This window comes from Phocoena sinus, chromosome 1, assembly GCF_008692025.1.
Source record: "Phocoena sinus isolate mPhoSin1 chromosome 1, mPhoSin1.pri, whole genome shotgun sequence".
NCBI lineage: Eukaryota > Metazoa > Chordata > Mammalia > Artiodactyla > Phocoenidae > Phocoena > Phocoena sinus.
The window spans coordinates 115,166,107-115,189,610 of record NC_045763.1 but is presented as its reverse complement, the minus strand read 5'-3'; the positions used below and the strand labels follow the sequence as shown (position 1 = coordinate 115,189,610).

The following is a 23,504-nucleotide window of genomic DNA, read 5'->3' as shown; positions in this document are numbered from 1 at the left end:
TGTTGGCTGTTACGGAACCACCGCAATGTCCAGCTGGCAGGTAGCCGTAAAGCAAAAGCCAGGCGCTGTGCTCACTGGAAGACTTGGTAATATGAGGCCAGTTTTCCCTTGGGAGTGAAGGAGCGGGGAAGCCCATCAAATCGCCTCATCAAGATTTCTCCCATGCTACTAAATTGGTACCAGTCCACTTTGGGGAACCTCTCCATTCCATGCCTCTTGATGTCCTTGAAATAAGAGTGGGAAGAGTACAGGTGCCACCCTCGGAGTAGAGTCCCAACTTGCCTTGCCACCTCAGATTCCACTTCTCAAATCCCGAGCCTAGAATTCAGTTGGAGAGAGGTGAGTGGAGGGTAGGGTAGTGTAGGGAAAGGGGGAGAGAAGCTGGTGTTCTGGAGCCCTCCTTGCCTCTGCACAGTATCTCCCACATCCCCTGGGGTGTGTGGATCTCACCACTTCTGCCCCCACCCTTCTGTCTTTTAGCCTCTGAGAGTGAAGGTCCCAGAGATGTTACAGGCTGAAATTGGTAAGTTGGCACCTAGGACGGTTAGTCTCCTCTTGGTGTCCGCCTTGCTGTGCTGGGCCCTCAGGAAGGGACGAGGGGTCGGGGGGACATAGTCCCTGCCTTGGGCAGCTGTTCTCAGATAGGGGGAAACAGGGACAGTTCCTCCAGAACTCCTCACGGTAGCTTATGGACAAGCACAGACAGAACGGACCCTGCCTGGGAGCTTGTCGCAGGGAGACAAGGCTTGGTTAGGAGAGCGGGGTCGTTCCTACCAACCTTCCATGTGACCTCTCTGGGCCTCAGTCGGCTCATCTGTACAAAGAGGAAATTGGATTCCTAAGCCTGGTCGAGCATCAGGATCCCTTGGGGAATTCTTCTTTAAAAATACAGAAACCAGTGCCTCACTCCACCCCACCTGAGAGTCAGGATCTCTGGAGTATTTTTGTTCTTTTGGTTTCGTTTGCGTGAGTTCCTCAACTCACACAGAGTGAGGAGGCAGGGAATGAGGCAGTTGCTCTGCTCCCGTCTCACTCTCAAGCCACGACTAGAAGAGCTGAGGGAGGTGGTAGAAAGAGGATGTTAATCTGAGAGGCTAATCATGGGAGCTTTCTAGACGTAATAGTTTGAAGCTGCCTTGGAAAAGAGGCACTTTACGGGCCCAGATGATAGGAAAGCTTATGGGCACAGGCAGAGGGTGAATGTAGGGACAGGAGAGACACCTTCCAGTTTCTGGTGGGGAGTTAGGTTTCCTTGCCTTTTTCAGCCTTGCGAGCTGGCCCTGGGTCAGTGGAAGGAGAATGAGCCTCTCAGAGGTTTGCACATGATGTCAGAGGGCAGCAGCGTCTGGACACATCCAAAGAGGGACTTTAATATTTCCCCACTTAATGGAGTGTAGAACACCCTGAAAATGTTTTTGTCCTTGCCTTGGGACCTGGATGTCAGGATTCCGGTCCTGAATTCAGGAATGACCTGGTAGGTCCAGGCCTCCACTTCCCTTGGTTAACAGGAGGGCAGAAAGCCAGCTTTCCCTCGCGGTACCCCAGGGAGCTAAGAGGCTTGAAGATGCTCAGCAGATATAACCTCCTCCTCCTGACATCCCTCCCCTATCTGTCTCCCCTCGGCTCCCACCGCAGACCTGCGCCTGCGGAATGGTGAGGACGTGCGCGCTGTTCTCTGTGAGGCTCAGGAGGCAGCCATGCCAGAGATCCAGGAGCAGATCCATGACTACAGGTGCCCGGCGCCCCCCGTCCTGCTCTCTCCCCTGCCTCCTCGCCCGTTTTCTTTCCCCTGCGGTGTGTGTGCATCTCTTGTGATGTGTGTATGTGTGCCTCACTCTCTGTCCAGCAATGATGTACATGTGTTTCTTTCTCTGTGTGTCTCTCTGGCTCAGAACAAAGCGCACTCTGGGGCTGGGAAGCCTGTATGGTGAAAATGACCTTCTGGACCTGGATGGGGACCCTCTCCGCGAGCGCCAGGTGGCAGAGAAGCAGCTGGCTGCCCTAGGAGACATTTTGTGAGTCTCCGATCCACTTCTACCCCCGAACATGCTGCACAGATTGACGTGTTTTGTGGGTCTGTTTCCCAACCTCTCCCCCTCTTCCACTGCTTGCCTGATCCGTCTTTCCCTGAAGGATGGGGAGGGTCCAGCCCTCTTGCTTCATTTCTCAGGCTGGGGCTGCAGGAATTTCAAGGGAGTTGCAGAGCCTGGGGCTCCTGACAGTAATTTGGTGAATATGACAAACCACGGGCTCCAGGAATGCAGGGAGCTTTCTGCTTCCCCTCCCTAGCCTCTTCTTGACGGTTCTCCTTTTTGCTCTAAGGTCATATCTGATGCTGAGTGTGAGAACCACGCTGTGATTCTCCAGGGAATAAAGTTCCTTCAGGAGGCAGGTGGTTCATGGGAAATTGGACTATTTTTAACTAATCACATCAGAGGACTAGCCTAACTAAACTTATTAAGGAACTTCTGGCGCAGCTGCTGTGGTTGAATCTTTCCAGTCTTATTTTCTATAAGTGTCCCAGGTGCCTGGGATGACTTTGTAGGGACACTTGCAGGCTTAGAGGTAGATTTTTCACCCCAGTACTTCTTTCCACTCAATAGTTGTGTGATTTTTTTTTTTTTTTTTGGCTGCGCTGTGAGGCATGTGGGATCTTAGTTCCCTGACCAGGGATCAAACCTGTACCCCCTGCAGTGGAAGCGCAGAGTCCTAACCACTGGCCTGCCAGGGAAGTCCCGAGTAGTTGTGTGACCTTGATCAAGCTATGTCATCTACCTTGGTCTCATCTAAAATGACAGAGATTGGGCTAGATGATCTCAACAGTCTCTACTAAGAGTGATATTTCAATCCAGCAAATTTCTGTGGAGTCCCCACTGACGCTAAGCAGTGTTCTAGGCTCCTGGATGCATTAATAAACAAACAGCAGTGCTTGTGGGGCTTATGTTATTGTGGGAAGAGAAAGCAGTATATAATAAATAAGTAAGTTATATACTATGTTAGAAAATAAGGCTGGGGGTGGGGGGGAATAGAGCAGGCTGAGGGGAGTCAGGAGCACCTGAGCTAGTGGGTTGCAATTTCAAATAGAGCCTCATCCAGAAAGTTACATTTGGGCAACTGAAGAAAGTGAGGGAGTCATCCTTGGAAATATCTTAGGGGAAGAGCATCCCAGGCAGAGGGAACAGGGCAAGGTAGGAATGTGCTTGACGTATTTGAGGAACCGTAGGAGACCAGTGTGGCCAGAGAAAATTGAGAAGCTCAGTGCTGAATCAGAGAGGTAACAGGAAGAGCAGCCTCGCAGAGCCTGTGGACTGTTTTAAGGTCTTTAGTTTTCTTCTCTCAGTGAATGAGGAGCCACTGGAGCTGTGAGAGACTCGAGGGTGGGTGGAGGGTGATGGGAGAACAAGGAGGGGTTCGAAACAGGGAGATCAGTTACGGGAACCCACGCAGTAGGGCTCCGACCAGAGAATTGGCGATGGAGGGTGTGAAGAGAGGTCAGCTCCAAGTATATTTTGACGGTAGAACCAACAGGAGGATTTCCTAAAAATTGATGTATAGGATGTGAGAGAAAGGAAAACCAAGGAAGACTCCACAGTTCTTACCTAAACAACTAAAAGGACGAAGGTGCCATCAGTCGAGTTAGGGACAGTTGTGTGAGGGACAGTTCTGTGGTAGAAAACCGGGAGCTCAGTCTCGGACATGTCAAAATCTGAGATCTTTAGACATCAAACTGGAGATTTGAGTAGACAACTGCATAGATGAGTCTGGCATTTGACAAGAGATCCGGGTTGGAGATGAGACCAGATGAGGTCCCACAGGAAGGGTATATTCTTTGAAAACAACCCTCTGGCCCTCAGCCAAACCCTGAATCTTTCTGGGCCTTAGTTTCCCTAGCAGTCAGATGGCACTAATCACCCCGACCATGCCAGGGATGGTGGCAAAACCTGACCGAGCCTATTCTGAGGTCATAGACACCACAGAGTTCTGTGGGGTTATAATGGACAGCACAGGCACCCTGCTTATAAAGGCTTCTATTTAAAAGAAGGAAGCGCTAGCCTCATTAAATGGAGATATGAGACCTATTGTTTTGAGTAATTAATTATACGTGTAAATATTATACGTGTAAATAGCTTAGAATAGTGCCTGGCCCGTAGTGAGCACTCAGCATTAGTTGCTGTTACCATTAACCGCTTTTAAATAGGTTCCTCTGAATCAGGTCTCAAGGTATTATCTCTGCGCCCTCATCTTCTTTCCTCTTGCCTCAGTGTCAGCCCAACCCTTCTAATTTAGTTCTAGGTGGACACAAAGAGGAGCCTTTTCCTCCGTGGTAGCTTCAGAGGCTGAAACAGATACCAAGCGAGAAGCTGTATTTGCCTCATTCCCCTTCCTTTTAGCTGGCTAAGGACACCATCATCACCATCAGTCTGTGCTAATTGAGCCCCTCGGAGGAATGAGAGCCCTCACCTCCTGAGCCCCAAGCTGGCTCCAAAGCTGAGACCAGGAGTCTGAGTCTGACCTTTTATCATCCTCCTCCCTTTCCTCACCCGCTCCCTTCCTCTAGGAAAGAACTTACCCTCCTCCCAGTCTTGCACAGGCGGGCGAGCCTCTGCCTTTGCAGTCTGAGTCATCTGTTCTTTTCTTTTGTTCCAGGTCCAAATACGAGGAAGACAGGAGGTGAGTGAGTCTGTGCGGTTGAATCAAGGTGGGAAGGAGTGGGGTTGAGCTACTGGGCATTGCATCTCTGCCAATCATAGGCGAATCCCTAGCTCCAGAGGATCACCATCTGTCCAAGTTTAGTTTCCAGATGTCTGTGTAACCACAAGGAGGTCACGAGGCCCAGGCCCTGGTACTCGGGGATCACTGCCTGGGACGTGGGTCTGCTCCTCAGTGTGAAGACACCAAGCTGCCAACACTCCCCTTCCTGGCCTCCTCTTCTCCACCCACATTAGCCCTGTGTCTGCCTCCCCACTTCTTTCTCGTAAACCACCGAAAGAAGGAGCAGTGATAGAATCAGCCTGTGTTAGCAGCACCTGCAGAGGGGAGCTAGGGTACAACACATTTCCTCTGCTGACACATTTTTTTTTCCTTGAAGCCTATATACATGTCCCTTTGTTTCTCAGTAGCCAGTGTTCAAACGAGGGTGCATTCCTTGAGCATACACGCACTCAATAAGGGAGAGAAGATGGGGTTAGAGGTCTGTTTCAGAGAAGACGAAAGCCAGGGCCGAAACATTTGCTTCATTGAATCCACAAAGTAGATAATCTGTCTGCCGAATTGAGAGGCAAATACAGTTTTAAACACAGAGCTCTGGACAGTTTCATCTGTGGCAGTTGGAAGCTACTTGACAGATCATTTCCATCTCTTTTTCTCCTTGTACTTGGGGTGGGTGGTGGCAAAGGCAGCTTACCTGGACTTGCAGGGGCCGGTTGGCGTTTCTCCGCATCCCTTTGCCACCCCACCCCTGTGTGTACGCTTGAGGACATTAGCTGTGGGCCTCAACCGTCGCCCATGGCTTATTAGTTGCTTATATTTTGGGGAACTGACACGTCCTTCCGCTGACCACTGTCCCCTCGTTAGGGAGCGTTCTGCGTAGGAGAAGAATACGATTTCTTCTGGGAGTCATGCCAGCCAAGACTTTTCTCCGGCTTCTGCCTGCTGTCCCATCTGAATATTCTGGGCCTCCCGCTGAATGCCCTGGCCCTTCGCCACCCCACTGGGTGGTGGTGAGGAGCTTGTGTAAAGCAGTCCCAGCCCTTCCACCTGCTGGTGCTTGCCGATTCACCGCCCCCATTCCTCTTTTACAGTGCCCCCATGGACTTCGCCCTCAATACCTACATGAGCCATGCGGGCATCCGTCTTCGAGAAGCACGACCTTCCAACACAGCTGAAAAGGCCCAGTCCGCTCCTGACAAGGACAAGTGGCTACCCTTCTTCCCGAAGACCAAGAAGGTGACAGAGCTCCCCTAGAAAGAATCATCTCTTGGCACGGTTCCTGCGCTGAGGCAGACCGGGAGAGTCATTGAGAATCCCCAAACTAGAGCAGCCCTCTCCCTCCCTGCAGTCCCAGACCAGAAGCAGATGTGCTAGATCAGATACAAGCATGAGTCTGCTTTCCTGTTGCTTGTTTAGGGCTAGTCATAGAGGCAGTAGCACGGTGACCAGTGGCCCAGTCTGGGTACTGGGACCTTCTCCAAACCCTAGTGTCTCTTATCTCAGCAGAGCAGCAATTCCAAGAAAGAAAAGGATGCCTTGGAGGACAAGAAGCGAAACCCCATCCTCAAGTACATCGGGAAGCCCAAAAGCTCTTCCCAGAGCAGTGAGTATTTGGGGAGCAAAGCCTTGGACAGGGACCTCGGCCCCTTCACAGGCCAGCATGTTGGCAGAGGGCCTTCCTGTGCTTCAGGCAGCCAAAGGCCCAAACAAACTCTGAGGTCGCAGCTTCCTCTTGGTGCTATTGCATTCTCCCCTTGCCACACCCAGTGACGGCCCCTGAGGTACAGGGAACTGCTTCAGAGCCAAGGAGGCCAAGCCAGTCCCTGGGTCTAGGAACTCAGAGACAGTTGTAGATACTGAACAGCCATGCAGAGGAGTATTTCCCCCTTGACAAGATTGCCCTGTTGACAGTCAGTGCCTCCTTCACCTTCATCCATGGACTTGTCTGTCCTCCTGAGGGCCTGTGTGTTGGGAGCAGTTATGGGCCCTTGATGGAGGGTTTCAATTAAGCAGAACTAGGTGGAAAGGGAGCAGGTTTGGGACCCAGAGGCTCCCCTCATGCCATCGGTAATCCAGACCTCCATGGATCCTGTCACCGATCTCTTCCCAATTGTGTGTCATCTGTCTGGACATTGCTGCTGGCCCTCCCAGTCATTATCGTAAGGCCCCAGTGTTAGTCTTGGGGATCTGGGAAGGGCCATGGCATGGGCCTCCTGCCTTTCCTGAAACCGCTGCCTTGGGGGAAGGGGAGAGGAGGGGACTCTACTAGATCAGCCCTGATTTTTGCCACTACCTTTCATTTTCCAGCTTGATGTAATTTTTATTTTGACTCTTGAAACATTAATTTGACTTTTCATGGTTTACTTTTGTTTTTGTTTGTTTTCTTTTAGCATTTCATATTCCCTTGTCCCCTGTGGAAGGTAAAAGGACCATTTTCTTTGGGTTTTTCTTTGCATTAGCATTGAGTTTCCATTTCCCAAGTCCTGTCTGCCCTTCTTCCCCTCTCCTTCATCGCCTCCTGTCCTGGCTCTCTTTCCTCCCTCCCTTTCCTCACTCCATTACTCTTGTATGTTCCTCCATGCTGCTAAAGCTCCCCATGACACAAACGCCTGCCCAGGGGTGCCTGCCCAGGGGCTCCTGCCCTCACGCTGGGCGCAGGACTCTGCCTACCTAAGGCAGGGTGGGAGGGGCCGGGGCACTGCCCCCCGGCACCGTGCAGCTCCTCCTGGCAGTGCTGGCAGAGGCCAGCTTCTAGGCCCTCCAAGACTGGTGCACGGCCTGCGGCCTTTCTCTCATTCTGTCAGCTCTCCGTGGATGCGGCTGCAAAAGTCTGGGGCTCTATGTAGATGAGGGAAACCCTCGCATGTTGCAATGTCCTGTACAAGTTCCTCACATTTTTGTTTTCAATTGAAATAATAATAAAATCCTCAGTTTTGAGTGTTATATGGGGTTGTTTTTAGTACCTAATGGGTCTTCAGCAGTTTTGCCTTGGGGTATTTTCATTTCTATCATCTCCTTTGTTTAAGTCCTTCACTGTAGCACCTTCATCTCCTGACTCTTACCTTTGCCAGCACAGCGTCACTGAGAGAGACTGACCCTAACGAATGTATGTTAGAGGCCTAATATCTTCTAGAGTCTATGTATCAAAAATAAATACATATATAACAGACATTAACCCAGAGGAGCTTAGAACCTAGAACTGGGCAGGTTCATTTCCCATCAGTGAGGTCCATATGCATACAATTAAAGTGATTAATATTTTCTAGGTTCTGTAGTAAATCCAGGGGAGAGATAGCAGTGAGAGGCAATCAGGAAATCTGTTGCTAGAATTCACCTTATATAAAGTGACAATTAAAGATAATGATTTTCAAAATTATTTTTAAAGTTAAATTCCTAGACTTGTTATGCTATTTTAAGCAATATAAGTAAAGAAATATTAGGGGGGGGAAGTCTATAAAACAATGGAAAAAATAAAAAGAATGGCCTTGAAACCCAGGCCCTTAGTTTTTAACACATACTTCCTCCCATCCACCCTGCCCGAGGCAGGCATGAGGCAAGCAGCAGGCCTGAGACGAGCAGCCCTGCCCAAGCTGCTTGCTTTGTGTCAGCCTGAGAGGCAACAGGAACACCCAGGGTAGGGCTGCTGATCCCAAGGGAGGATAAGTATGCTGGGTATTCACCATCTCTTTGAGTCATATCTTTCTATTGTCATTTCATGGTTTGATTTGATGTTCTCAAGTTCCCAGGACATCAAGACAAGTCTGTATGCGTATCTAAAGACCGAACACCCACCAAAGCTAGAAAGCCTCTCAGCATTGAGAACCTTGCTGTTTAGGATCATCCGCTATTGCCCCTGTTTATCAGTGAATGTATCTGATTGTTAGTGACATATAATTCACTTTTGTTTAGTTTCATTGTTATTCAGAGAATGGAGGAAGGGAGAGCAAAGGTTACTGATGAAAACTTTGCCCTTTTCAAAAAACGCATTCCTTTCTACATGTCTTTTTCCCCTGTTACTCTGGGTTATTCAGTTATACCAAATTTCAGGGCCACACCTGTTCCTTGTCACAGCTAGGGTGTAACTATATCCCAAGAACTGGGCCTTTTCCAAGTGGCCCTTGGGAGAGGGAACAATGGGCTCTGCCCGGAGGCATTCTATTATAGGACGTTCCCCAGCTCCCAAGTCATCACCCAGCCAGGGATGCTCCGGGCTGTGGCTGCACAGCTGACCCTGGCTGCTGCAGTTGCCCCAAGGCCCAGATGCACAGTCTGGGACAGGCAGATCTGACTCAAATCTCCAAAATGGGAGTGATGGTAACAGTCCCTACTCCTAACACATATACACAGTCACCTATTTTGCAGTTTTAGAAAAACATGACCTGCCTAAAGGATATGAAATTGTGAGCTTTGAAGAGACCAGCTAAATGTTTTTCTGTTTCCTCTGGCTTGGAAATTTTCTTACGAATCTCAAGTTTAGATACAGAGGGAGATTTATAAGTTTGTATATGTCGATGTCAGAATCTCTGGTTAGTGTGGTTAGGACCAGGGCCTGGCGCCCGGGGCTGTTTGTCTTGCCTTCCCCATCCTATTATCCTTCCTATTGGTCCGGGCAGAGCAGCATCTTGAGCCCAACTCCTGTTCTGACCTCCTGGACCTGGAGCTGAGCTAATCAACTTTGAAGATAGGAGCCACTGAGCCCCTGGGCCTGAGCTCTCTTCTCCAGGGTCTCCACATGGCATCACCTATGCCTTTTTTACTCTCTTACCCGCCTTCTCTACTTTGAACGAGAACAGCTCTCTTTTGTCTTAGCTTTGAAAAGCATCTGGAATTTGAATGCCAGAGAGTGACATCTCTCCTCTGTTCCTCCTAAGACCCCCCTCACTGGTAATGGAGGGTCTGATTCTTTAATGATGGAGAGGAAGAGCTGGGGGTGAGGGCAGAAAGAACAGAAAGGAGAGTCAAGGAAAACCAGAAATAGTGAACTCTAAAAGTAGTATAAATTTGAGAAGTGCTTGGTAAAGTTGGCAACCTGGCCAAATTATACCAAGGTTGACGTGTTTTTGGTCTTCCTGGATATCTTTTTTTTTTTTTAACACATATATGGCTCTTGGGAATAACCTAGCAACGATTCTCAAGCATGAACACCACTGTGATAAAGAATGTGAGAGCCAAAAGAAATATCCATAGCAAATGCACTTTCAAACCCTCTCATTTTGCATCCCAGGAAAGAGCAGCCCCCAGAAAGGTGGAGGGACTGCCCGCGCCACGCCACACAGTAGAAGAGCCAGGGCTCCTATCATGTCTCCTGACCCTCAGCCCCATGCTGTTCTCATCCGTGCTTGCTCATCGCTGTCTTCTGGGCTAGAGGGGAGCGAGGGCCCCGAGAAGTCATCCCTGAACAGAGAGCAGAGTATCTTTCATCATCTTTCTTCTGCTTCCAGTCAAGCCAGGCAACGTGAGGAACATCATTCAGCACTTTGAGAACAGCCAGCAGGGCGACGCCCCAGAGCCCGGGACGCAGCGACTCTCCACAGGAAGCTTTCCCGAGGACCTGCTGGAGAGCGACAGGTAGCAGCGGCTGGCTGGGGCCTGCTGGCCGCCCAGAGAGGGGAGCGTGGGCAGGGTTCGGGGCTAAGGTTCAATCAATGCCAGCTACTTTACCCCCCACTAGACGGTAAGGCTCCCACTGTAGAGCTCTCTCCCTCTCCCCCAGCCTTCCCGCCTATGTGTTGGTGATCAGGCCAGCGGGAGAGAGAGCAGGGCCCCTGACCTTCCAGTCCGAGAACCATATGCCTTTAAAATTTCCTTTGGGTTCACCCCCTGGCCACGCAGTAGCCTCCACCCCAAGAATGAGCTAGATTATGTTATAAAGCAGCTAGTCGGGAAACCCTAAATGACAAAGCTAGAGAAGAGTACAGAGTGGGGCGAAGGGAAATCCTGGGCAATAAGGAAGTCAGGCTAAAGACAGTCTGGGGCGTCGGTGAAGAAGAGAGTTAGAGATGAGGTTCTGCTGGCTGGTTTAAAGGCAGACGGTGTAACTTGGGCCTCAGATGTACATCTCAGCGAAGAAAAAGAAAGGTCATTGATTCAAAACAAACTGCTCTTCCTTCAAGAAGCAAAAGGGGAATGGAGGCTGTGACATTGCTCACATTCTCCACCTCTGGCCGGATTCTAAGAAGAGCCCTTCTCTGCTGGTGAAATGTACTCTTAGACTTGCTCTTGACTGTGGCACGGCAGCCATCAGGTCACGTCTGAAATTCTGTAGCCAGCACTTGAAGTGAGAACTGCCTGTAGTCAGAAACATCCCTGCACATTCCTTAAGGCACACTTGAGGTACAGTAAATGTGGTCTTGTGTATGCAAAACTAGTTCCTGTGTACACTGCTGAGCTGGACTAAAGGCAGACCCAAAGGCAAGCCAGCATGCAGCAGCCTGATTAGTCAAACTGTTTTACCCCTGAAATAACTAATCATCAAACTGTAAGTCAAATGTTCCTGCTTGTATGCAGGGTTACTCCTTTCTGTTGTTACTAAGCCTTTATAAGCTTAATACTCATTAAAAGATTTTGCCATAGTGAGAATTAACAAAGATTTAGGCAAGATAAAGGTTAGATTTGTACTGGGGTCAGAGGTTGAGTTCTAATATTACTGAGTAAATTAAATATACAAATTATATGATTGCTGGGGTAGGTGTGATCTTACAGATGTATCAAATGTACAATTATAAGATACACTATCAACATTTTGAGGCAATATTTGAGACCATTTGTAAACGTATTCTTCAAGTTGTTAGGTAAATTTGCCCTGAGACATTCACTGGGATTCTGAGTCTACTCTCAGCAGAAGCCTTTGGATTTGATGGTTATGAGTTCACTGACAATCTTAGAAGAAATGGCAGCGGCACATGGTGGGTCAGAGGTTGTCGTAGAAACTAAACGGGTATAAGAAGCCCCCGATTGTAGACAGCAGTAGTCCAGGAATTTTTGGCCGGAGGTGGGTTGTATGCCTCACTTCTTGGTGGGATCATTACTCACTTCTGGGTACTTGAAAGAAGCCCCAGGAGCCTCATGGCATGAGGTTTGTTGTGGTGCTAAAGTGACCCGTTGTGGGGCACTGGTGAAGGTGTTTTGAGTTAGTCTGTGTTGGAATTGTTCTGTCAGACTTCAGGGGGTGAGTTCAGTAGGGCATCAGCTGGCAGTATGGTTTCTAACCCTGCAGACAAACCCTCAGGACTTGGGCGGGGGAGCGGCATTGGGATCCTCTGGCAGTTCAGAGAGACTTGATGAACGGAGACCAAGGCATTTGGCTCCTTCTCTGCAGCAACCTGCTGTGCTATTAAGAGCTCTCCAGACTCTCCAGGCCTTCTGTTGTCCTAGAGGCAGAGCAGGATGTAGATTAGTAATAATGTCAGCAAAGAACTAGCCCAGCAGGACCATGGGGGGAGGCACCATCCTGGGGCAGCCAGGGGTCAGAGATGCCAGCTGTCACAGGGCTGATGCACTGCAGGACTCAAAAAAGAGCAACACCCAGTCGTCAGCATCTCATCAAGCCCCACAGATACTCAGTGGCCAAGCACGGTAGGCCAGGGAGCAGGTTCCTGCCCATCAGTAAACAGGCCCCTGTAAGCACCCTCCCAAGCTGGTCTGCTCCCAAGAGGGGACTGGAAGCCTAGGAAGGATGCTGTCAGGATAAGAACAGAAGAAATCCACAATCCACATCACAACTGGAGGGGTGGGAATTCAACAGCAGATAGAATTTTCTGACAGGCAGTGTGGAGAATACTAGAGTGTGTGAAGATGGTGCTCTTACTTCCCTCTTAAAAGATCTTGTAAAAGGAGAGATCCGCCTCAAGCAGAGTCCAAGGTGGGAGCCGACCTGTTCCAGAGCAGAGGGCCAGATGAGCTGGCCATGAGATGGCCAGGGGCAGGGAAGGTGGGACCTTGTCGTCCCTGATGAGGGACTTTGGTGTCCACAGCTTTCCTGACGGGGACTTGGGGTCTTTGGCATCCGGACACCCCACAAGTCTGATTCTGTTAGTCCCAGATTTCACCTTCCTGTTGGGATCCCTTCCTGACCAGTCGCAAGGAAGTTGAGAGGCTCTCTCCATCCAGCTGGGCTGGGGAAAGGAAGGATTTTGTAGAGTTGGGACCCTTTGGGTCTGGTGTTTGGGGTGGAAGCGCTGAGGCACCCCTGAGATGGGGCAGCAGGTCAAAGCTGGCCAGATGTAAGACCCCAAGGTCTTTTGCCCCCTCCATCCAGTTCTCGCTCAGAGATTCGCCTGGGCCGCTCTGAGAGCCTGAAGGGCCGGGAGGAGATGAAGCGGTCCCGGAAGGCAGAGAACGTGCCCCGTTCTCGCAGCGACGTGGACATGGACGCGGCCGCAGAGGCCGCCCGCCTCCACCAGTCAGCCTCGTCCTCTGCCTCCAGCCTCTCCACCAGGTGGGTGGGGCTCAGGGGCTCAGCCCGCTGATATCTTGGGGGCCGGGCAGGAGCAGAGGGTGGCTGAGAGTTGACATTCTCTCCACAGGTCTCTTGAGAACCCAACCCCTCCCTTCACCCCCAAAATGGGCCGCAGGTGAGTGATGGGTGCCGTAGCTCCTGTTAGGTGTCCGTGTCCCAGCCGTGCTCAGCTGCCCCCGCTCCCCTTCCAGGGGCCAGCTGGCGGTGCAGCTCCTCTTCGTGGCCCACTGGCTTCCCGTGGGCCCTGGGCAAGCAGGGTGGGCAGGAGGCGGAGGGACAAACCCCGTGTTTGAGTTTTTGCTCCGTGTGACGCTGAGCTGCCTGTTTTCCCCCAGGAGCATTGAGTCCCCCAGCTTGGGGTTCGGCACAGATGCCCTCCTCCCCAACCTCCTAGAAGATGATCTGGGCCAGCTGTCTGACCTGGAGCCAGAGCCCGACGCCCAAAACTGGCAGCATGCAGTGGGCAAGGACGTGGTGGCTGGGCTAAGCCAGAGGGAGATTGACCGGCAGGAGGTCATCAACGGTGAGACTCAGGCGGGAACAGCTGCAGGGCGCCTCAGGCGCAGATGGTGGTAGAGAAAACAGTGGGGGGCCTGGGGGCGAGAGCGGCCCCTGGGGAGAGAGGAGTTGTCGCACCATCTGAAACCAGCACCAAAGGTGGTTTGGAGGCCACGAGATCCTTGCTGACGGGCTTTCCCTCTGCCTTTCTGCCCCTTCTTGTCACTGCCCCCGCTCAGAGCTGTTTGTGACAGAGGCTTCCCATCTGCGCACACTCCGGGTGCTGGACCTGATCTTCTACCAGCGGATGAAGAAGGAGGGCCTGCTGCCCCGGGAGGAGCTGGCGCGGCTCTTCCCCAACCTGCCCGAGCTCATCGAGATCCACAGTGAGGAGCCCACCCCGCCTGCCCCCTTCCCTGGCCAGCCTTCAGGTTTCTGCCCCAGCTCTGCCCGCATGCCAGGACCCCCCGAGCGGATAGCCCCCAACAGCCCTCTTTGGTGGGAGAACCTGACGTGCAGCCTGAACATCGGCATACCAGCCCCCCACAAGTGAAATGACTTGAGGCCCTGCCCCACGGCCCTGCCGTCAGATCCCTCTTCTCTCGTCATGAAGGGCCTGGCCATGCGGCTCAACCCCAGGCACTTCTGTCTTTTCTCCTTGCCCCAGATTCCTGGTGTGAAGCCATGAGGAAACTCCGGGAGGAGGGCCCCATCATCAAAGAAGTCAGTGACCTCATGCTGGCTCGGGTACGGCTGCCCAGGCCTGGAGGAGGTGGCAGAGGAGGTGGGGGGGAGCTGTCCCAGGCAGGGGTGTGAGGCCAGGGCCATGTGGTGTCCCTTCTGCCTCGCAGTTCGACGGCCCCGCCCGGGAGGAGCTCCAGCAGGTGGCCGCGCAGTTCTGCTCCTATCAGTCCATCGCCCTGGAGCTGATCAAGACCAGGCAGCGCAAGGAGAGCCGGTTCCAGCTCTTCATGCAGGTACGCTCGGCCTTGCCTCATCGCCACCGAAAGCAGCCAGTTCAGTCGTAGCTCACCCAATGAGGCGGAGGGGGACAGTTAACCGGGTTCACCCACAATCTCCCAGACTCCGCTCCTGGCCCCCAGCTCCAGGCGCTTGGCCTCTTCTCTCTACAGGGGAGGGTAAACGGCAACTTGCTGCTCCATCCACACCCTCCCCAACGCCCCCTCTTCAGAAACACTGACACATACTCGCTCTCAAGACGGAGACACGGGACTGGCCATCGGAAGGCCCCGCTCACCTACCAGTGCCTGTATCTACTTAGATGGATCTCAGTTTCCTTGTCTATAAAGTGGGAATAATACCTGCTTTACGTGGCTTATTTGACCATATCCCCTTCTTGGGCTACCGTCTTCCTGCCCCCACCAACCTTCCCCTAAATATTTAAGCAAGAAGCTGCCACCTCCGTTTCTGAGCGATCCTCTGGGATTAGGCCCTACTCGGCATTCGCACGGTCCTCGTGTCCTGAGCTCACAGCCAGCTCGTAACCCAGGCTGTCGTCTTCCTCTGTTCCTCCTCGTGTCTAGGAGGCTGAGAGCCACCCCCAGTGCCGGCGGCTGCAGCTTAGAGACCTCATCATCTCTGAGATGCAGCGGCTCACCAAGTACCCACTGCTGCTGGAGAACATCATCAAGCACACGGAGGGTAGGGCTCACGGAAGGCTGGCCCTGGGAGGCAGCAGCCCGCAGCTCAGACCCTGGTTCTAGCACTGACTTGCTTTGTGTCCTTAGCAAGTCACTTGACCTCTCTGGTCTTCAGGGTCTTCGTCCTTGTGTTGTTATGGTCACTCTCAAAGAAGGTAACGATTGTCAATGTGCTGAGCAGCAGGAGGAGGTAAGGGCTGCCTCTGGCCTGTGTGGGGCGTCTGTGCAGATCAGAGGGAAGCATCTGAGTGACACAGGTTAGCGCACAGAGGGCACCCTGGCTCCTCTGAGGATCGTGGTCCCACGCCAGAGGCTGTGGCCGGATTTTAGCCCTGTTGATCCCCCTGCTGGACGTCTCTGTGCGATGCACAAAAGATACAGCCATGCGTGCTTACTCCACAGGAGTAGGGGACCATGCTGGACAGGGGGGTCTAACCGCAGGTTGTCACTGTCCCTGGGATCCTGAGCAGCTTCCACCACCCTCAAGTGTGGGATGCTGGCGTCAGTGTGTAGAAGTGGGAAGAACCACAACCTGATCTGAGCAGGTGTTCCTAGAGGGAGACACACCCCATCACTGTCATCACCCACAGTCCCTGTCCGCGTTCCTGTCCTCCACACCTGTAGAGTGGCTGTGGCAGGAGTTCCCAAGAGCTATCGGTGTCTTCAGAGCCTTGGTCTGAAACACAAGGACCCTCAGTGTAAGTTGTCCTTACGATTGAGGTCCAAGTTAGGCAAGGGTGGCATATCTCCACCCATCCCTGCTGGTCGGCGACTGGCCAGCGGCTGTCGGTAGCCAGGCACGCTCAGGCTCTGACAGACTTCTCAGGCAGGAGCCCTCACCACCTCCTCTCTGCCCCGTGGGTAGGTGGCACCTCTGAGCACGAGAAACTCTGCCGGGCCCGGGATCAGTGCCGGGAAATTCTCAAGTACGTGAATGAAGCAGTGAAGCAGACAGAGAACCGGCACCGTCTAGAGGGCTACCAGAAACGTCTGGATACCACCTCCCTGGAGAGGGCCAGCAACCCCCTGGCGGCGGAGTTCAAGGTAGGAGGCTGAGGTTGCAGCGTTGTCAGCCCCACATGGCGCACGTACCTCTTGGGCGCCCTTAGGAGCAGAGCTCCAGTCAGGACCTGGAGGAGGTGGAGGGGAGGAGACCCGGGCCTGTCTGTGATAGGATGGCGCGACGGGGGCCCTGGAATACACACAGCCCCGGTTACCATTGTCACCCCATCCCGAGATAGACAAGGGCAGACAGCCCTACCATAGAGGCTAGATGTTCGAACTCAGTCTGGGAGAGCGGGGGATGGGAGTAAACTCAAGGTAAAGGTGAAGGTCATTCGGGAGAACACAAAGCTGAGGGAAAGGGCAGGTGAAGCAGAGTGATCCTGGGAGAGGACACAGCACGTAGTAGCGGGGAGAGAGACCCCTGCCAGAACCATCGGCATATCCCCCAGCACAGCACGTGGCACGTGACTCTGTAGTTGCCTTTTTACTTGTCTGCATCCCCCACAGGAGTGTGAGGGCAAGGACTACTCTTGTTCACCACTGATGCCCAGCACCTCAGCACAAGGTCTAGGTTTTCAGATACTTGTTGAATATATGGTGTCTCCTTAACAGAGTCTGGATCTTACAACCAGAAAGATGATCCATGAGGGGCCCCTGACCTGGAGGATCAGCAAAGATAAGACCTTGGGTAAGTGCCAGGGGACTGGGGCCAAGAGGGAATCTAGAGCACTGCCCCTGGGCTCTTCCCTCTCTGGATCATAAGCCCTGTACCCGGTGCTCTAAAGGGATGGTAAGGAGGCAGCGTGAAACACGACCGGGGATGAGAGCTCAGGGCTCCTTAAGCACAGCACGGGGAGGAAGGACCAAAAACAAAGCAGTCAGAGGTCACCAGACTCCAGGGCTTCCTAGATCCTGCAGATGACAGTCCAAGAGCCTCTGGTACCCCATGTGTTCATGGGGGATGAGTGGGCCACAGAGAACAACACCTCACAAGCACCGCACCCCTCCAGACCTCCATGTGCTGCTGCTGGAGGACCTCCTCGTGCTGCTGCAGAAACAGGATGAGAAGCTGCTGCTGAAGTGCCACAGCAAGACAGCCGTGGGCTCCTCGGACAGCAAGCAGACCTTCAGCCCGGTGCTCAAGCTCAATGCCGTGCTCATCCGCTCCGTGGCCACAGGTACCCGTGAGGAGACAGTCCCAGCCGGCCCACACCCCGGGGCCGTGAGCCCTGTTACTCGTGTCCAGCGAGCACTGGGTGGTGCGCGGCCGATCTGGGGCTGTACAGAACTTATCAGCCCACCTGTGTTCCTTTCCTCCCAGCCCTGACTCACTGAAGCAGGAGGATGTGGTCCGACGTGGGGTAGGGTGATGGGTAGGAGGGGGACCAAGATGAGGGAGGACAGCGTGGTTCAGGCAGGATGGGATGTGGGCACTGAGGATGAGGTAGCAGAATTGGGCAGAGAAGAGCAGGACAAGCCTTCCTGCTGCAAAAGTGACGGGCAGAGCTCGCTTGCAGAGACGGACGCGCCCACAGTCCAGAGCCTGGTCCGGTGCTCAGAGCATTTCAGTGAGAAGCAGAATGTGTACAAGAAGGGCTCTGGAGCAAGAGCCAGGCAGCCAGATTCTCTGGGCTCATCGCTTCCTTCATCTGTAACACGGGGGGTGAGGTCTGTCTCTTGGAGCGGGGTGTAAAGGGAGGATGGGTGTGATGCAGTTTTATAAACCCTGAGCACCGTACACCCCTCAGCCTTCGCCGTTCGGAAAGCGAGAGGTCATGGGGGTGGCTGTGAAGATGGCATTAGGGGACCCAGAATTGCCTCTGTCCTCTGTGAGCGAGCCCCAGGTGCTTCTGAGGACCCAGGTCCGTCCGGCGCTGCACTCTTAGCTGGCCGAGGGCGAGGACTCCAAGTCCGCACTCTGGCCGCCTCGGCTCAGGCTGCAGTCGTGCCTCTGCCGCCGCCAATGCAGACCCGTCTGCCTTCTCTCTCTCACACAGATAAACGGGCCTTCTTCATTATCTGTACCTCCGAGCTGGGCCCGCCCCAGATCTACGAGCTGGTGGCATTGACGTCATCAGACAAGAACACGTGAGGATTGCCTGATTGCGGGGGCGGGGGGGTCCCATGTAACTGCCGTCCCCTTGGGACCAGGGTGGTGTATGAGGATGTGGACAGGGAGGCCAGGGCTGTGCCCCAGAGCATTCACAGGACGGGGCCTTGAGGGGAAGTGGGAGATAAGACAGGAGTAGAGAGGTTTACAGTGTCACCTCCCCTGACCCCATGAGCAGGCCTGCCCTAGGGAGGAGGAGTCCCCAGCAGTCTTCCAGCCTTTCTGAGGCTGCTTTCCTTTCTCTGGCCCCGCTTCTTTCCCCTGGGGTTTTTCTTCCCTTCCCCCATCAAGCGTTGCAAATGCCCACATTCTTCGAAGGCCTTTGCCTCCGGGACCCTCATCCCCACCCGGGGCATTCAGTCACCCGTATTCCCAACAGTGGCCAGCCAGAGGCAGCGTGGCACGGTGGGAGGAGATAGGTTGAGTCAGGCAGTTTCTCAGACTCCGGGTTTTCATCTGCGAAATGTGGATAATGCTACCTCTTGAGAGTTATTTTGAGAGAAAGAAGAGATATAGAGGGACTTCCCTGGTGGCACGGTGGTTAAGAATCCGCCTGCCAATGCAGGGGACACAGGTTCAAGCCCTGGTCCGGGAAGATCCCACACGCCGCAGAGCAACTAAGCCCGCGAGCCACAACTACGGAGCCTGCGCTCTAGGGCCCGCGAGCCACAACTACTGAGCCCACGTGCCTAGAGCCTGTGCTCTGCAACAAGAAAAGCCGCCACAATGAGAAGCCCGCGCACCGCAACGAAGAGTAGCCCCCGCTCGCCGCAACCAGAGAAAACCCATGCACAGCAACGAAGACCCAACGCAGCCAATAATTAATTAATTAATTAAGAAAAGAGAGAGATAGATATAGAATGCTTAGCACAACGAGTAACAGAGGGTTGGTGTTCAGTAATTGGTAGGTGCGAGGAATCTAACCCAATGTGAGCAGCCAGTCAGATCTGCAAGGAAGGGGACCCCGCTGGGCAGGGGGGGTCCTCAGAGCAGGGCCTGGCGAAGGGCTTCGCAGCTCTGACGCAGGGGGTCGGTAAGGGGAGAGGCTGTGTGCCTCGGTCCTGTTCTCATCACCAGTCCTCTCTGTTCCTGCTGAACAACAGATGGATGGAGCTCTTAGAAGAGGCTGTGCGGAACGCCACCAGGCACCCTGGAGCCGCCCCAAAGCCCGTCCACCCGCCGCCCTCAGGCCCCCAGGAGCCAGCCCACCAGAGCCCCACACCCAGCAGGTGCTTAGCCCTCCAGGCCCCCTCAGCATCCCCACTCCAGGCCACTCGTTTGCTGCTTCTAAGCCCTTCACCCCTGGGGATGGGCAGCCTCAGCGGCAGACGTCAGCGGGCAGGTGGCGGAAGGTACCCTCACATCTCTGCCTTCCGTCGCCGTCTGCTCTCCCCCCGCAGCCCCCCACTCGGCTGTAGTAGAGACTGTGCCTGAAGTGGGGTGGGGGGTATAAAATCGTGACCAGGAGAAGCTTGGCCGACACCCACCCTCCCCTCCGGGTTGCCGGCCAGATGGCAGGTGCCGGAGTCTAAACCCCTCCCTCCTTGGGCCCTGCTCCTTCATTGCCCATCCCAACTCAGGAGGCCCGAGTGGAATTTCACGACACGGCCACCTCCTCCAGGCTGGCAGAGAGCCAGACTTCCCAGCAGGCGATCCTCTCTTACCCTGGGCTGTTTCTTCCCTCAGGGAAGGACTGGATGACTCCGAGGTGTTCCGTAGTGAGCCAGAGCCTGAGACAGTACCTGGAGGTAAGTCCCCTGAGCTGTCTTTTTGGGAGCCCAACCCATTCCATTTTCTGTAGGCACAGTAGGGAGGTGGTCAGGTGTGCCTGTGGGGGTGATGGGAGAGGGCTGTCGGGGCCAGAGGTGTGAGGTTTTGATAAGGGTAGAGAAGAAACAGTGAGGAAGAAAGAGTCTGGAAGAGGAAAGAGAACAGGCTGAAGCGAATGTAGGCCAGCTCACTTGAACAGAGCTCTCAACCTGGGCTCTCTGGGTGCCAGGTATCGAGCAGGGGAGGAAGAGAGGGGCGGTCAGGTCCGGGGGTGCCTAACGGAGAGCAGAATGCACTCAGACCTGCAGGCAACAGGAGCCGTGTGGGGGCAGGGATAGGGAGCCCAAAGGGCTGAAGGTACAGTCACCGGGATGGGGTTGGCAGGGGCAGGAGGGTCTCAGACAGAATTCTCGTTGAGTTTTTATGTGAAATAACTTAGGGTCTCATGTTTAGAGAGAAGTCTCCCCGGTGGGCTCCCTGGCTGGGTTCCCTTTTCTGTTTCCTTCTGCTTAGAATGCTTCTAACTCCCGCACGCCCTTCAAGTCTTTGTGCAGGTGTCAGCTTTGCACCAATAGACCTTCTCTGACCACTCGGTTTAATACCAGCATTCCTGACCTCCCACACCCTGCGCTATGTTTTCTTCTTTCCTGTAGCACTTCTCTATTTATGTAGACAATTTACTTATTTTATTTTTCTCTATGTCCGTCCACTAGAATTTAAGTTCCGTAGGGCAGGGATCTCTGTTTTATTTACTGATGTATGCCAAGAGCCTGGGACAGTGCCTGGCCATAGTAGGTACTCAGTAAACATTGTGGAATCAGGCAATGTTCCCAGCCCCTTGAACCCAAAGCTGGGCCTGGGATCAACCCATACGTGCCTTCCCTCTTTCCCTGTCTTACACTGTCCTCCCATCCAAAACAGGCACTGGGCCCCAGCAGAGGGTCAAAGGGAAGCACCCGGTCCTGCTAGAGGGCCCCAAGCAGGAGGGCAGCATAGAAGAAGAGGAGCTGGGTACCCTGCCTCACCCTTCTGCCTCCCTGGATGGAGAGAACAGGGGCAGCAGGACAAGGGACCCCATCCTCCTGCCCCTCCCAGGCCCTCTGTTCATGGAAGGACTCGCCGATGCAGCCCTGGAGGACGGTGAGTGCCTCATGGCCCCAACCGTCAGCCCCCTGGTGCCCCAGTAGCATGGCCATTGTGAACACCATGGCAGACACCCCACTCTCTTACCTGCTCAAAGGCTCTCCCTGTTGTGTTTGAGGAGAGGTGGATGCAGAGAGACAGTTGTCATTCCTGTCCCCCCACCCACCCACCCAGCTGGTTGGCCCGAGTCCCACAGCTCCACCCTGTGACTGAAGCAGTTTCACCAAGAAGGCTGCGGGAGAGGGGAGCAGTGGCCCTCCTGCCACCTCTGCACCCTCCCCCGACTGGCGAGGTGTGTAGTCCTGTCTCCAGGAAGCCATCGCCCTGTTTCCCCTCCAGTGGAGAACCTGCGGCACCTGATCCTGTGGAGCCTGCTGCCAGCTCGCCCCGTGGACCCACAGACTTCCGGGGAGCCCGAGGACGACCTGACACCTACAGCTTCCGTCATCAGCATCACTTCTCACCCCTGGGACCCAGGCTCCCCAGGGCGAGCTCCCACTGGGGGTGAAGGGGACAATGCCCCGCTCTCAGGGCCAGAGCGGGGCCAGCAGGAGGACATGGCTCTCTGTTCTCTGGAACACCTGCGCCCAAGGACCAGAAATTCTGGGGTCTGGGAATCTCCTGAGCTGGACAGGAACCCAGAGGAAGAAGCTTCGAGCACAGAGGCGACAGGAAGTTACAAAGTTGTGAGAAAAGGTACAAGAAATTGGGGTGTCCACTGGGGAGACACACGCCCAATTTTGCTAGGGTAGCGCTGAGTCTTCCAGATGGCTACTTCCTTCCCCGCCTCTGTCCTGCAAACCATGTGTGCAGAGGCTCGTCCAGATCCTGGGGGAAGGAGACATGTTGCTGTCACGCAAAGGCTTTGGGGTCGTACAGCTTAGGCGCAGAGTCCTAGCTCCGTCACTTAGTACCCGTGTGACCTTAGGCAAAAATCTGAATCACCTCTGGACTTCATTCTACAATGTAAGGATATTACTACTGCTTGGCACAAATCAACTGTCAATAAAAGTTTCTGCTAGCGCTTTTCACTGCTCTTCCAGTTCTAAGGAAAAGTGGGGCTCTTCTCAGGAGCTTCGTTCCCAGAAAGACAAGGGCGGGTTCTTGCAGCCGGTGACTCCAGAGAGCAGCGAAGGAATTGGCGTGTAGGATGGAGGTGGCAGCGGGACTAGAGGTGGAGCCAAGACTAGGGGCTGAGGACAAGGCTGGGGAGACGCATGGGGAGTGTGGGGCTGTGTTGAATGAGCGCCCGGCAGGCTGTAAGACACGAAAAGCCCAGACTGGCTGGGATGGGGACTCAGGGCAGGTTTGTCTGGCCAGAGCTCGGGGGAGGGAGGGAAGAGTAAGCTGAAGAGAGGGCAGCCCGGTCTGAGGAGCACAGCAGGAAAGATGAACCGAAGCGCGGGATGCTTTCGAGGGGTTGAGGTGGGGGGGTGGGGGGGTCCACGTTAGTGCTAGGGGGTCTCCTTTCCTCCCCTAGTGCCCAGCTCTGCCTCCTTTTCCAGGAGCATTTTTCTTTCCATCTGCCCAAGGTGTGTGCTCTCTCCTGGGTTTCTGGGACCTGACCTCCCTGCTCTCTCCTCTGGTGAATTGGTGGAGCGGCTGTCTTCAGCTCCCCGGGGTATAATCATGTGTGATCTTGCGTTCACTTTGTTCTTCCCTTTTTCTCCACCCCCGCTCCCTCCCCCCTTCCTTCTCCCTCTCCTTCCTACTCTCTCTCCCTTCCCTCTCCTTCTCTCAGTCTCTACTGTCCCTGGTGGTGGTGTCGGTGCAGCTGAGGTGGCAGGCAGCAAAGTTGTCCCTGCACTACCAGAGAGTGGCCAGTCAGAGCCTGAGCCACCCGAAGTGGAAGGCGGAGCAAAGGCTACGGGTAATGAACTTCTCCTTGGAGCCAGAGACAGGCCAGGGCTAGAATGCAGGCCCACGGGGGCAGAACTGGGCTTCAGATGTTAGACCCTTGCCTGCAGTCACGTGGCCACACACCTCCGTACATACTCCCTGAACTGTCTGGAATGGGTGAGGATTAGGACGTGGGCCTGAAGACGGAAGGATGGACCCTGTGCCAGCCCCTCTCCGAGAGCGGCTCAAAGCAGTAGGGTCAAGCAGCTCTGCTTAGTCACGAAAGGGGGCGGGGAAGCCTGGCCCAGTG

General features: G+C 54.0%; 1 protein-coding gene across 7 annotated transcripts in view; it reads left to right on the top strand.

The window, feature by feature from the left end:
• Positions 1-23,504, top strand: part of ARHGEF11 (Rho guanine nucleotide exchange factor 11) — a 111,529-nt gene that overhangs the window by 84,921 nt on the left and 3,104 nt on the right. For 2 of the 7 annotated variants that reach the window (XM_032622801.1, XM_032622842.1), the window contains 24 exons: positions 481-523; positions 1,636-1,732; positions 1,893-2,015; positions 4,648-4,671; positions 5,802-5,946; positions 6,214-6,313; positions 7,101-7,130; positions 10,152-10,278; positions 12,968-13,147; positions 13,236-13,283; positions 13,504-13,691; positions 13,906-14,052; positions 14,334-14,413; positions 14,518-14,643; positions 15,211-15,328; positions 16,193-16,371; positions 16,945-17,020; positions 17,343-17,510; positions 18,330-18,420; positions 19,546-19,671; positions 20,129-20,190; positions 21,134-21,352; positions 21,695-22,051; positions 23,097-23,225. In XM_032622801.1, the coding sequence (XP_032478692.1) occupies positions 481-523; positions 1,636-1,732; positions 1,893-2,015; positions 4,648-4,671; positions 5,802-5,946; positions 6,214-6,313; positions 7,101-7,130; positions 10,152-10,278; positions 12,968-13,147; positions 13,236-13,283; positions 13,504-13,691; positions 13,906-14,052; positions 14,334-14,413; positions 14,518-14,643; positions 15,211-15,328; positions 16,193-16,371; positions 16,945-17,020; positions 17,343-17,510; positions 18,330-18,420; positions 19,546-19,671; positions 20,129-20,190; positions 21,134-21,352; positions 21,695-22,051; positions 23,097-23,225 (2,983 nt within the window). The remainder of the gene's footprint in view (positions 1-480; positions 524-1,635; positions 1,733-1,892; positions 2,016-4,647; positions 4,672-5,801; positions 5,947-6,213; positions 6,314-7,100; positions 7,131-10,151; positions 10,279-12,967; positions 13,148-13,235; positions 13,284-13,503; positions 13,692-13,905; positions 14,053-14,333; positions 14,414-14,517; positions 14,644-15,210; positions 15,329-16,192; positions 16,372-16,944; positions 17,021-17,342; positions 17,511-18,329; positions 18,421-19,545; positions 19,672-20,128; positions 20,191-21,133; positions 21,353-21,694; positions 22,052-23,096; positions 23,226-23,504) is intronic. The other 5 variants (XM_032622848.1, XM_032622811.1, XM_032622857.1 and 2 more) reach the window with 4 other exon arrangements.